Below are 14771 nucleotides of genomic sequence, written 5' to 3'. Positions count from 1 at the left end.
ATTCCTTTAAATGTTGTAAATTATTTTCGATATGAATTCTTTTATTTGGGCTTCAATACCATGCTTATTCCGATAGATTCCGGATTGAAAGGTATGGATCACAGTTAACATTATTCTATGGAATTTCTTTTCTCGTATCCCATACAAGTGGAGGAGGCAAGATGAAAACAGGCAATATTTGTCTTTTGAATAATTGAAAAACTAATTTATAACGTTCTTTGATATATTGTTGTCACTAAACTTTTTTTTTTTTGTCACTCGATGTTAAAGAACAATCAGTATACAATAGAAATTATTAATGTTTTATTTTTATTTAAGAACTTAGACATGGACTTGTTCCAATGGGAGTGAATATTCACATTTCCTGTTTTTCCCATGTAAGAAGTAATTATGCTATTGTCAATGAGGGAAATATTGATGGAAAATGTAAGTAATGTACTTATACAAGTTGATCATTGATTGTGGATGCTAGTCGTTATTAAATCAAATCTTGCTGTAATGTATATCTTTTTTGTGTGTAAAACTCATAGATTTCAGCAACAACTGCCATATTAAGTTTCAGCATCATGTATAATGTCATATTAAAATGTGTGTCCTGAAAACATACCGCTTCGGTCTTATTTCCTGTGATGTGGTCAAAAATAACCCGTTTAGCCAACTGAGTCTAGAAAAATGAGATTTTTTTTTAATGAAAGAAATTAAAGTCATGAATGACTGATAAAACGTGATTAAGCGAACTGTTCGATAAGTCTGCCAAGAAATAATCTACTAAGCCGTTAATACAGCTTACAAATTAATATTTAGAACCTGAGCCGCTGAGTTTTTACTCCCCCCTCCCCACCCCCCACCACCCCCTCTCCTTGAATTAAGAACACTTTTTAACGATGTGGTGGGAGAAAGAGAATGAGAGAGAGAGAGAGAGAGAGAGAGAGAGATGGAGAGAGAGAGAGAGAGAGAGAGAGAGAGAGAGAGAGAGAGAGAGGAAAGAGCGTGTGTATCTGTTGGTGTGGGCGTGTGGGGGGTGTTTGTGAGTGTATGTTTTGAACACATTTTGAACACTTCTTTTAGCCAACCAGGTTTCGAACCAGGTGCTATAGTGCAGCGCGGGAAACCAGAGAGGGCGGTCTTGTAAGTTTCGTCCAGCTGAACAGAATACCGCTTTTCCAGCGGTCCTGTTTTATCATTTTATTATTGCGGTGTTCCTTATTCGTGGATGTCAGGAGAATGGAGGAATGGATAAGTAGAGTTGTATCGTCATTATTTATGTTATACTGATAATTTAGTCTCTGTAATAAATGGGTCGTGTTTGTAAATCTTGATTTCCTTCATTTTATTTTACCATTGTCTGGCCGGGAAACACGGCCCTTTTTCCCTCTGACCAGGCTAGACCCAGGGCAGTGGCCTGATTTCCTCTACCGGGGAACTTATCAACGAGTTCCCTCTTTTTATCCTCCTAGTCTTTTCGTTGTCTTTTCTTTTGTCGCCGTTTCGGGCTAACTGGCTCTACTGACTCGCCGGGAGCGGCCCGAATCGTCACAATATATATATATATATATATATATATATATATATATATATATATATATATATATATATATATATATATGTGTGTGTGTGTGTATATATATAAAATATAAATTGTCACTCACACTATATGGCCAAGACGTTCGTTTCTGTGGCACCCTAGGCAAAGACGTGAAAAAAAATAAACAAAGAAACGAACGTCTTGGCCATATAGTGTGAGTGACAATTTATATTTTATATATATAGGGTTGGGGTTCAACATTGTTCCATACTACCAATGTTATATTTTTATCATCAATCATAGAATTACTGGCAAATCTAAAATAAAACAGACTGATATATCTACGCGTAACTTACAAATCTTTTTTTAAATTTAGGCGTCATCCAATCAGCCGCCTATTCAAATGAATTCTAAGAAAATCTGCTAGGTCGTAATACTCAGTCTTTAAATTGACCTTTGGCTTTTATTGCGAGTATTATTGATTCTACACAATCTAGCACACCCGCACCAACACAGGATGACGTAATTTTAAATCTCTCTTGAGACGGGTCAAGTAATAATAATCTATTTTTTTAAAGATTTGGGATGACATTTCTCCGTAACACAATGTTGAATTTTTATCATCGATTACAGAATTACGGGCAAATCTAAAAATCATAAAACTTTTACAGATTGATATACAAGTAACTTGCTAACCTTTCTTAAATTAAGGGTAATTCTGTTACTTATTGACTAAAAATAAAAGATTGCATTAGAATTACAACAGACGAGTAAAAACTAGTCACCGATGTCACTACCCCATAAAAAGTTACCTCCCTTGTTTTTCCAATATATATATATATATATATTATATATATATATATATATATATATATATAGATCAGTGATCAGATCATAGCTAGCTGGATTGCGCCTACTTCATTGTCTATGTATCGTTTAGGAGATATACCATATGCTTTTAAGATTTACTGTGTAAAGTACTGTGACTTAGATGATATCCTGTTGGAGTATACAAATGGATTACTAAACAGGAATGAAAAACCGAATCATTGACCGGAAATTGATCTGATTCCAGTCCCAAAGGGAGGGAACCTAAGTGATACTTCCAACTACAGGGGAATCAGCCTTGCCGCTATCGCTGCCAAACTCGCCAATAAGATGATCCTTAACAGAGTCAAGTCAGAGATTGACCCTCATCTACGTTCTTGTCAAAACGGCTTCAGACCAGAAAGATCCACGACTGCTCACCTCCTGGCATTGAGAAGGTTAATAGAAGGAGTAAAAAGTCACAACAAGAAGGCAATCATTCTATACGTAGACTTTAAGAAGGCCTTTGACTCGATACATCGCCCTACCATGATATATATATATATATATATATATATATATATATATATATATATATATATGTATATATATATATATATATATATGTATGTATCGAATCGTGTTTGATACAAATATGGTACGAAAAGTGCTCGACATGTAGCAATGGAGCGAATTATTTTTTAAATATTTACCACAATGTTTGAGTCAGTCAGACTGACTCAAACATTGTGGTAAATATTAAAATAATATATATGTATGTAGAAATGTAATATAACATGACGCATGTTCGACATTATCACAATTTGTCCGACAGAGACATCGCTGTTTACGGCTAGTTACTCATTTTACACGGTGATTACGGTGAGAGAATGTGAGTAAAGATCCACTCAACTGTACGTCGAGCGCCGAGCGCCGAGCCAGGCTCGAACCCAGGACCTTCCGATCAGAAAGCGAGTACCATACCACAAGACCACATAGCCGTTAATCATCGACGACAATTTTTTAAGGAAGCAAATCCAAGCCCGACAAAGACTGTGCTCTTTAAGTTGATCAAACGAGTGCCATCACTGTTACATCTTCTGAAACCAACATCGTCCAAAACAAATCGACCGTATCCTTATTAAATGTAAGTTACGATAGTATCTAAGATGTAAGCATGACGAATCGTTGCTCTTGCCATTATCGTGATCAGGAATATTTCATCGAATCATTACAAAGTTTAATGCTTTCTGTGACTGTTCTATTCGGAGAGTGTTGTATTTTAATCATCTATGAAGAGCAAATTATAAGAATGGAAAATTTAATTCAGAAAAGACGGAAAGATTTTCAGAAATGATTCCTTTGTCGTAATAGAAAATATAACGGTGTGTATTGATATTCTGTGTTCTGTTTCTGAAATTTATTGATAATAATGAAAGTGTTACACTTAATGAATACTAAATTCATTAGTTCATCATTTGTAATGTTATTTAATTTAAAACATAAACCGCAAGTTCTGTTGGCTAATTTAAGAAATTAATCGACAAAGAATTAAATTCATTTAAATACGAATATGATTAATGTATGTCATAACCAAAACAAATGTGATTTATCAAGATTGTCAAAAGATCATTTCATGTATAAGGCATTGAAAGAATGTATTTCCTAATTAGCCTTTAATAAGATAAGATAAGATCGGATCAGATATAAATAATTTATGTCAAAGAAGTATCCTAGATTATTCTACAATGTAATTTTAGTACTTATGCATCTATGATAACATATCTTTTCAATAATTGTCGAATATAAACAATCAATTAAAAGGAAATTGATGTCACAAACAGAAGTTGCGCAACAAGCCTGTATCTTTACCCATCCCTCTCACCCCCCCCCCCCCCCCATCTCCCCTTAACCCCCTTCCTCGCAAAAAAAAAAAGATATAGTCGCAGAGTCAAAGGAAATAGAACAATGGTCTTTCAGTTGACCTCAAGCTTGTGTCTAACATTTTTTTTATCGCTTTGTCTGTGTAAAATGCTTCATCTCATTAATTGCTCTCCTTTTGAAATCGCAGCGATAATATTTTACTTTATTATTTTGGGAAGAAGAAAATTTAGAATGACGACCTGATCACAACGCTATACTCTAGACAGGACTGTTTATGTTAAGGAGCAGGTCCACGCCATCAATGAAGTTTGGAGTCGTAACACGCCAAATAGCTATCAGCCCCTTATCAATTCAGCGGTAAGTTAAATACAAATCGGTTGGAAAGTATTATAAATAAAAACGGATTGGTGCCAGGATTAATTTGCTGTAAAGTATCGCATGGAGGAAGTGCGCCATGATTCATTTGTTAACTCTGTTAACTCCGTTATAAGGTGTCGTACAATTGGGTGTGATGTGTCTGCATCGTTTGTAATCATCGTTACATTATACTCGTATTTTCAAAAGAGTAAATCAATAATTTCTTTTTTTCAAAAAGGGTCCAGACGTAAAATTTCAGCGTGAACCGATGCAAGTGTAATAGAGTTATCAAATTGATAGTTACAGTTATATTGGAAAGAAAAAAAAAAGTAAAGAACGAATTTTCTCGCAGACTTAAATGCCAGACATTGTTCATTGTATTATTGAGAAAGAGGAAGATTATTTTTTTATTTTAGATTTTAAATGGATTTTATGTGAAGGCCTCCTTACGAAAACAGCTCTTATACTGTTTGTGAAATGGGGAAAATACATTTTAATTCTAATCTTTAAAACATCTTTAAAACGCGTTATCAAAACTTAGTATCTGTTTTGCGTCCAGATAATATCAGATTCTTTTTTTTCTCTCCTTCCCTGAAGCTGCTGATGTGTATATTTTTACATCCGTCGATGTGTTATGTGTGTTTGTGTGTAAGTGTGTGGTTGTGTGTTTGTGGGTGGGTGTGTGTCAATGTCTAACTTTGTGCGTATGGGTATTTTATTATCAACAATAATATTTCATCTGTTTAGCCCTTTACTGAAGTCTTAAACAACAATAGAACCGTTAAAGATAGGTTTCATTACCGGGATTTAAAATTTCAATATGTTCTGGATTACTGTTCGTATTCTGAAATAAAATCTACAATGACTTTCGCGTATTTGCTCATGGCCTTCGTTTTGTTTACTTACGCTTTAAAAAAATAACATCACAATACAAAGTGAGGATTATCAAAAGAAATGGTAAAGTGAGATGTTATTAATATGCTCAAAGTAAGAATGATCCTTTTAGTTGTATTTTTTAATATAATGCAATGTTCAGTTTCTTTTGGTGGTCGTTGCCTAGTACATTGGCTTAATTATTTGGACAGTGTCAGACTTTGATATTGCGCAGACTGCGCTCAGCTTCAATCTTTGTCCGAAGATTTTTGGACCAGGACTGCTTCCAACATGTCAACCCAACATGACAAACAACTTGACCACATCTATCAAGCCCTGGGAGCCAAGGGAAGATTTACAGTTTTGCAAATAGTCTTACTTTGGGTTGGAATGATTCCTTGTGGATTTCAGCTACTCTCCAATGTTTTCATAGGTATGTAGTTATGGAAGAAAATATAAATGTGTGACCCACTGCCTTCAAGTGGCATTATGTCGAGATGAAGAAGAGGATAAAAAGTCAAAATAGATCCAAAATAACCAGAAGTATAAGACTTTTGTTATAGTCGCTTTTCTGTATAGAAAGACTAGTAGGGGGAATTAGGTAAAAAAAAACCAACCTAGTATTTTGCAAATAAGGGTTGAAAGCATGAAAATTGCATATGTTGTAGAACACGAAAATACTTTAATTTATGCTATAGAACCACTCTGAGAGATCAGTATTAGTTGAGATACAAGATTTTTAAGATAGGAAAATTTTAAAATGGACGGCAAAAACTTCGTTCATTCCTATTGTGTAATATTCGAGACAAGGCGAACCAAAGTTGTTTTACGTCATCCTTTGGATTCCCATTGGTGACGAATTTTAGCTTTGAATCAGATGTTTTCCTTTCCCTGAATTTCGATTCACGAACCATTCAAATTGTTTAATCGTCAATATAATTCAATATTGCATGTTCTGAAGGACTTCTGACATACAATATTCTATATTATGAGATTTTTGTGTATCTTATTCAATTAGCTTAATTCATTGCAAGACGGGCAGATGGACAGGTAAACAGACTCGCAGAACACAGCTCGATAAATGCCGTGTTGACACAGACAGTGCTCCTTATCCCCTCCCCCATTTTTTTTTCTTTCCGGAAATACTGCAATGTGTTTTACAACCTATTCCGGTCAAACTTGATTAAACACAGATCTAATGACAGTGGGGAGTCGGCATACCGGTGAGATTGTATTAGAATGCTATAATTATTGTCACCATTATCATTATCGTTATCATAATCATCATCCACATCACCATCACATCATCATCATCATCATCATCATCATCATCATCATCATCATCATCATCATCATCATCATCATCATCATCATCGTCGTCGTCATCATCATCATCATCATCATCATCATCATCATCGTCATCATTATCATCGTCATCATCATCATCACCAATCATTATGATGCAGTATTGTGTCAAGCTATTTACATTATGTTATTGACAATGGGAGCATGTACTGCATGTACTGCATGTACTATCTGTACTGTTGTGCCCTTGTGTAAGTCACTGCACACAAATTGCCTGCTCGTTCAGGTTTGATTGCGTGCTTGACTAAAGGCAAAGAATAAATCTTCTTTGTTTTAGTTTCTAGCATAAGCAGCAGTGGAGTATTTTGCTCTGAAAGAGAAAGCTGTGTTTGCTTTATCTGGACGTGATGTTCTGAGCAATGTTCAATAGAAGAGGCCGAAAATAGAACGATTTTACATATTGCTGATGCGACAAGGAATGGCCATAATGATATCATGATCAGATCAGTGGACTCTGACGTTGTTGAACTGACTACATATTTCTATTTTCATTTTAATGTGCAATACTTATTGCTGATGGTACTGGCCGCAACTTTGAATACCTGCCAATTCATGAAATTGCAGTATGTTTGAGTCCAGAAACATCAAAAACTTTATTGTTATTCCATGCTTTGACTGGATGCTTTCCATGGCATTAAAGGACAGCGTGGTATCATGGACAGGAAAACCAGAGGCTACGTCCACATGTTAGGTTAATACAATAATGAGTAAAATTCTCTCTCTCTCTCTCTCTCTCTCTCTCTCTCTCTCGCTCTTTCTCTTTATCTCTCTCTATCTCTATCTCTCTATCTATCTGTAAATCTATCTCTCTCCCCACTCTCTCTCTCTCTCTCTCTCTCTCTCTCTTTCTATCCCACTCTCTCCATCATCTCTCTCCCTCATTCTCTCCCTCTCTACTCCATCTCTCTCTGTGCCTACATTTAACTCTCTCTATCTACCTCTCTCCCTCTACCTCTAACCCCCCCCCCCCTCTCTCTCTCTCTCTCTCTCTCTCTATCTATCTCTCCCCGCCTCTCAAACTCACTTCCTCTCTACCCCTTCTCCCCCTCTTTCATCCGTTAGTTACAACAGCAAACAAACATCAGTTAGCTATCGTAAATGGTTAACAATATATTTAAATTTATTGAAAGGACATTGTATTTTTGTGGTTATTTCCTTGGCTAAGTAATGGTGTAAAGGGAAAAATAAAAGTGCTCAAAACGCACTGTTATGACAAATTGCCAGAGTGGTTCTATAGCAGTTTGATTTATATAGGTCTTAGCTACCTTTGTCCAATTTTCATGTTTTCAATTTGCTCGGTTTTAGCCTAAATACCAATACTAGACCTCAATATAGCATTATATGCTTTACCAAAGGTCGCCTCAACATCCTACCGTAGGTCACAATGGTTAAATCAGAAAGGAGCTCTTCAGAGCTGGAAATATAAAGTATTTACCAGTTTATGCAGCATTGGAAGTACAGTAGTAATGACTCGCTACCCTTTTGAATGCCTTTCTTTATCATTATCAACATTAACATCACCACCACCACCCTCATCATCATCATCATCATCATCATCATCATCATCATCATCATCATCATCATCATCGTCATCATTACTGCTGCTACAATGTAAACAACAACAACAATAACAACAACAACTACTACTACTACTACTACTACTACTACTACTACTACTACTACTACTACTACTACTACTACTACTACTACAACAACAACAACTACTACTACTACTACTACTACTACTACTAGTACTACTACTACTACTACTACTACTACTACTACTACTACTACTACTACTACTACTACTACTACTGCTGCTGCTGCTACTACTACTGCTACTACTACTACTAGGACTACTACATATTATATAAATACTAAAAAAAAAAAGAAAGTATGCTTTTTTCGCCACGACATCATAAGAAGGAATATAGATAACTCATCAAACAAGATGTCTGATGTCAACAGGAATCACCCATGTTGTCCAAGTAAGCAAATTGGGGGCTAATAATCTTGCTCAAGGAAAAAAAACGAAAGTGCCCGAAGCGGGGCTCGAACCCGATCCTTCCGGGCCACAGTGCAATGCCTTAACCACTCGGCCACTTCGCCCCCCCCCCCCCCTCATCATATTACTCCTACCATTATTAAAACGACTATTATTATTATTATTATTATTATTATTATTATTATTATTATTATTATTATTATTATTATTATTATTATTATTATTATTATTATTATTATTATTATCATTATTATTATTATTATTATTATTATTATTATTATTATTATTATTATTATTATTTATTATTATTATTATTATTATTATTATTATTATTATTAATAATGATAAAATTATTATTATTATTAATGATTATTATTTTATCATCATCATCATCATCATCATCATCATCATCATCATCATCATCATCATCATCATCATCATCATCATCATCATCATTATTATTATTGTTAGTAGTAGTAGTGCTAGTAGTAGTCGTAGTAGTAGTAGTAGTAGTAGTAGTAGTAGTAGTAGTAGTAGTAGTAGTAGTTGTAGTAGTAGTAGTAGTAATAGTAGTAGTAGTAGTAGTAGTAGTAGTAGTAGTAGTAGTAGTAGTAGTAGTAGTAGTAGTAGTAGTAGTAGTAGTATTTTTAATACTATTATTATTATTATTATTATTATTATTATTATTATTATTATTATTATTATTATTATTATTATTTTTATTATTTTTATCATCATCATTATTATTCACCTCAGGTTCCTCCGTCCCACATCGATGTGCTAACATAACCAAGGATGAAGAATTCTTAGATACCTACGGGGATTCTATTAGTCACAGTAATGTAACAGTCGTCTATGAAACGTGTTCCATTAACATTGTCATTAATGATACGGTGTTTGATAAGAAGAATTGTCTATTTGGAACATATTACCATCTACCTATTGAATCCTCATTTGTATCACAGGTTTGTCTATCAAATATATGTTAATTATCTCAGACAAATATTGTTAATGAATGTGATATATGACTGACACACAACCAATTTACCACATAGAAAAAAAAAAGTTAAAAGATTGTCAAAACTAGTATAATGAATAACATCTTAAACTTTCATTCATTGCAATATCCATTGAATTACATCTATTTGTCTAAAACGGATTCCCAGATCATCAGCGGCATTAAGCATTATGACAAGAAAGTGGTCTGTAAGACGCTATTATGAACTTTTTTCGCCAGAGGAAACATTGTAACCGGTTAGGTACCATTTTTACTAAACATTGTGAGGAGATGTCTTTTCCAAGGACGTTAAACCGGTCACATCGATATTCAAACTTTGATCGACTGCATGGTGAGTGCTTCACTTTTAGACCAGGGAGCCACGGTCAAACCAACTAGCTCGACTAAGGTTTAGGGTTTCTGTGGTCATGTCTTTATTGCCTCCCTTGTATGGGTGATTGGAAAATTGTAATGCAACATCTGCTGTGTCGAAAAGCTGGCATGGTAGGCAAATAGCCTATAGTACAAGTTAATGCAACCGAAAAACGTTGATATAATTGAGCTTAAATAGAATTTTGCAACTTATTATTATTATTATTATAATTATTATTATTATTATTATTATTATTATTATTATTATTATTATTATTATTATTATTATTATTATTATTATTATTATTATTATTTCTCTTCAGTTTGATTTGGTATGTGACTCCAAAAATTTGGCCCGCCTGACCCAGACACTGGTCATAATTGGACAAGCATTTGGAGCAATGTTGGGGTCAATCCTTTCAGACAGGTTTGGTAGAAAACCTGTCATTGTTGGGACGCACATCGGACTCTTGGTATCCGGGCTTGTCATTGCGTATTCACCCAATATCATCGTATTTAGTGCCTCCAAATTTATGGTTGGAGCCTTTCAGCAAGTAATTTTTTTAAGCAGGTGTATCACCACCACCCGAAATCGACATGTACCTTAAATGTCAATTATTACATTTAAATCAAACAAAAATAAATTAAACTTAAAAATTATTTAGAGCAACATGCACTTAATTTGATCAGGGACTTTACAAGGACTTCAAAGCTAAAAGTAACAATTAACAAGAGGGACAAATCACATCGCTTGTATGATGCTTTCCGATTTTCTTTTTTTATCTGCCAGGTACCCCTTTTTGCCTTAGCATAGCGAGACAATCCCACCTAAATCTACCAAAAACCCAACGAAATCCACTCCAGTGGGGAGTGAACCAGAGACTATGAGAGGTGGGCACCAGTGGGGACCAGTTGGGATTGAACCAGCTACTATGGGAGGTGGGCACCATCGAGGAGTGAACCAGAGACTATGCGAGCAGTGCACCGGTGGGGATTGAACTGGAGACTATGGGAGGTGGGCACCACTGGAGAGTAAACCAGAGACTATGGGAGATGGGCACCAGTGGGAAGTGAACCAGAAATGTGTGAGGTGGACACCACTGGGGAGTGAACCAGAGACTATGGGGGAAGAGTACACCAGTGGGGATTGAACTTGAGACCATGGGAATGGGGAGTGAACTCAGGACTATGTGAGGTGGGCACCACTAGGGAGTCATGCTTGAACTATGGGAAGAGGGCACCAGTGGGGAATGAACCTGGGACTATGAGAGGTCGATACCACTGGAGAGGGAGCGGGGAAAATGGGATATGGATTCAATTGGGAAGTGAACCCGGGACAATGGGAGTTTGCTATCAGTGGGGAATGAACCTAGGTCTAAGGAAGGTGGACACAACCGGGATGTTTACCTAAGAGTATGGAAGTGGGATTGGAGAGTGAATCTGGGACGATCTGAGGTTGATATCAGTGTGGAATGAACCTGGGACTATGGGAGATGGACACACTTGGGGAGTGAACCAAGGACAATGGGAGGTTGGTGTTAGTGGGGAATGAACCAGGGACTCTGAGAAGGTGACACAATTGGGGGGAGGGGGGATGAGCTTGGGAATATGGAAGGTTGGCACCAATCGAGAGTGAACCCAATGTTAAGGAGGAAGACACCCAGTGAAGAGTGAACCTGGGACTATTGGAAGTGGACACCAGTAGGGAACGAACCCAGGACAACGAGATGTGGATACCATGCGTGGGTAATAAACATGGGACTATGGGATGTGGACACCAATCTGAAATGCACACAAGACTATAGGATGAGATACAATTAGCAAATAAACCAGTGACCTTGAGATGTGGACAATACTGGGGAATGAACCTAAAGCTGAGGAAATAGACACCCAGTGGAGAGTTGCGCCATAATACCTTGGGGGGACTAAAGTGGGGACTGAACCTGGGACTGTGTGAGGCAGACACCAAAGGTGATTGAACCTGAGACTAGGGGAGGTGGACACAAGAGAAGAATAAATCTGGGATCGGAAAATTGAAGACGGACACCAGTGAGGAGCAAATCCGTGACTCGGAGATATGGATTCACGTGAATTTTGAGAGAACCCGGGCTATGGGAGGTAGACATCAATGGGAAGTGAACCCAGAACTGTGTGAGGTGAGAAACCGGAACAAAGATGATGGACACCAATGGGGAATGATCAAAGGACTATAGGACGAGATTCAAGTGATGTAGGACTGTAAGATGGGGACACTCCTAAGGGCACTACCAAGGCTGAGAAAGAAGACACCAAGTGGAGTGTATCCCAAAACCTAAGTGGGCTGGTCACAACTATGGAATGAACCTGGGACTGTGGGAGGTGAACACTAGTGGGGATCGAATCCGGAACTAGGAGAGGTGGACATAAATGTGGATTAAACCTTGGACTCTGGAAGATGGACACTAGTGGGGACCGAACTCAAGACTCAAGGCGGATACCAGTTGGGACTGAACGGTACCAGGGCAGATGGACACAAGTGGGGAATAAACCTGGGACTGTGAGATGTGAACACTACTGGGGACTAAACCCAGGGATATGGAAGAAGACATCCAGTGAACATTGAACCTGATACTATCTGAGGCGGACATCAGTGATGAGTGAACCTGGAACAATATTGCTACATCCTGTAATCTTGTTCATCCAATTTTCATCGTCCTAGGCTCACTACCCACTGGCGCACATCTCAGGTAATCTAGGAATTACTTTTCAGTGGTGTCCATATTTGATTTTACCCGGGTTTTTTTTACTTTATTGGTATCTATCGGGTTCGCTTCCCGCCAGTGTCCACCAACTGGTGGGTGTTCCGGGTTCCCTCCCATTGGTGTCCACCACTAAGAGATCTTGGTTCACTCTCGACTGATGTCAAACATCCACAGTCTCTGGTTCACTCCCCATTGTGCTAACCGCCCATAGTCTCTGGTTCAATCCCCACTGGTGCCCTGTTCCTATAGTCTTTGGTTCACTCCTCACTCGTGCCCACCTCCCATTATCTCTGCTTCAATCCTCACTGGTGTCCACATCCCATAGTCTCCGTTTCACTCTCCACCGGTGCCAACCTCACATAGTTCTGAGTTCATTCCCCATTTGTACCCACCTCCCATAATTTCTAGTTCAATCCCCAATGGTGCCCTGCTCCTAGAGTCTCTGATTCCTTTCCCTTGGTGTGCACCTCACAAAGCTCTGGGCACACTCTCCACTAGTGCCCACATCCCACAATATCTGGTTCACTCCCAAGTGGTGCACTCCTCCCACAGTCCCTGGTACGATGCCACCTCGTGCCCACCCCCATAGCCTCTGGTTTCTCTCCACTGGTACCCACCTTCCTTAGTCCCAGTTCTATCCCCACATATGCCCTGCTCCCATAGTGAATGGTTCAACCCCCCCCCCCCCCACTTGTGCCTACCTCAATTAGTTTTGGTTCACTACCCACTTGTACCCACATCTCCTTGTATCCAGTTCAATCGCCACTGGTGCCCTGCTCCTATAGTCTAGTTCACTCCTCACTGGTCCTCACCTCCCAAAGTCTTTGGTTCAATCCCCACTGTTGCCCATTTCCCATAGTCTCTGGTTCACTCCCCAATAGTGTCCAACCCCTAGATCTTCAAGTTCAATCCCCACCTCGCACAGCTCTGGGTTCACTTCCCACCGGTGTCCACCTCCCATAGTGTCTGGTTCAAATTCCCAGAGGTGCAAACCTCCCATATTATCTGGTTCAATTCTCACTGATGCCCACTTCCCACAGTATCTGAATCACCCTGTGCTGGTGCCCACTTCCGATAGTCTATGGTTCAATCCCCAGCGGTACTCACCTCCCATAATCTCTAGTTCACTCTCCACTGGTGACAACCTCCCACAGTCTCTTGTTCGATTCCCACTGGTGCCCACATCCCATAAGCTCTGGTTCACTCCCCACTGGTGCCTACCTCACACACTTCTTGGCTCACTTTCCACTAGTATCCACCTCTCATAGTTTACAATTCAATCCTCACACGTGTACCCTACTCCTATAGTGTCAGATTCACTCTCCACTGGTGCCCAACTACAATAGTCTCTGGTTCAATTCCCAATGACGCCCACCTCTCATTGTCCCTGGTTCAGTCCCCACCGGTGCTCTCATCACAGTCTCTGGTTCACTCCTCATTGAAGTGGATTTATGTAAGGTTCGGTCGATTTCGGTCGATTTTGGTAGATTTTTGTGGATTCCAGAATTCGGCACTAACCTCTGCTTTTATATAGATCTAGTGTTAGATAGGGTGAGAAAAGTATTCATGGCTTTATTGAATGGCATATTTTCATTTTCTCTGAGTATATTTTCCCCAAAAAGACTCCAGGAGTTGAATAGATAAGGGTCTTTCATTCCACTTTTCAAGCAGTTTTATTGATAATTTTTGTGGAGTATCGTATATTCAAGACTCTTATAAGATGTTTTCTAAAGAATCTTTTTTAATCTCTACTCTTCGGTACCAGTCAATGCCTATATTCCGGAGTTGCATATAAGCACTGATTTTACAAATGTTGTGAATAATTTGATTTTAGTAATCATTTTT

The 14771-nt window shown here is 38.1% G+C and overlaps 1 protein-coding gene across 9 annotated transcripts in view; it reads left to right on the top strand.

Moving 5' to 3' along the window:
- The first annotated feature begins 3455 nt into the window (after positions 1-3455).
- Positions 3456-14771, top strand: part of LOC144965489 (solute carrier family 22 member 16-like) — a 53958-nt gene continuing 42642 nt past the window's right edge. The window contains exons 1-5 of one of the 9 annotated variants that reach the window (XM_078900873.1): positions 3575-3717; positions 4435-4573; positions 5610-5879; positions 9573-9781; positions 10509-10739. In XM_078900873.1, the coding sequence (XP_078756999.1) occupies positions 5738-5879; positions 9573-9781; positions 10509-10739 (582 nt within the window). In that variant the 5' untranslated portion in view covers positions 3575-3717; positions 4435-4573; positions 5610-5737. Of the gene's footprint in view, positions 3718-4434; positions 4574-5609; positions 5880-6407; positions 6670-9572; positions 9782-10508; positions 10740-14771 lie in introns of those variants that run through there. The other 8 variants (XM_078900878.1, XM_078900874.1, XM_078900877.1 and 5 more) reach the window with 8 other exon arrangements.

The sequence above is a fragment of the Berghia stephanieae genome, chromosome 2 (assembly GCF_034508935.2).
Source record: "Berghia stephanieae isolate SIO BIC M18660-M18661 chromosome 2, UCSD_Bste_1.3, whole genome shotgun sequence".
Classification (NCBI taxonomy): domain Eukaryota; kingdom Metazoa; phylum Mollusca; class Gastropoda; order Nudibranchia; family Aeolidiidae; genus Berghia; species Berghia stephanieae.
Note: the sequence above shows the minus strand (reverse complement) of the source record. Positions and strands in the feature narration are given on the sequence as shown.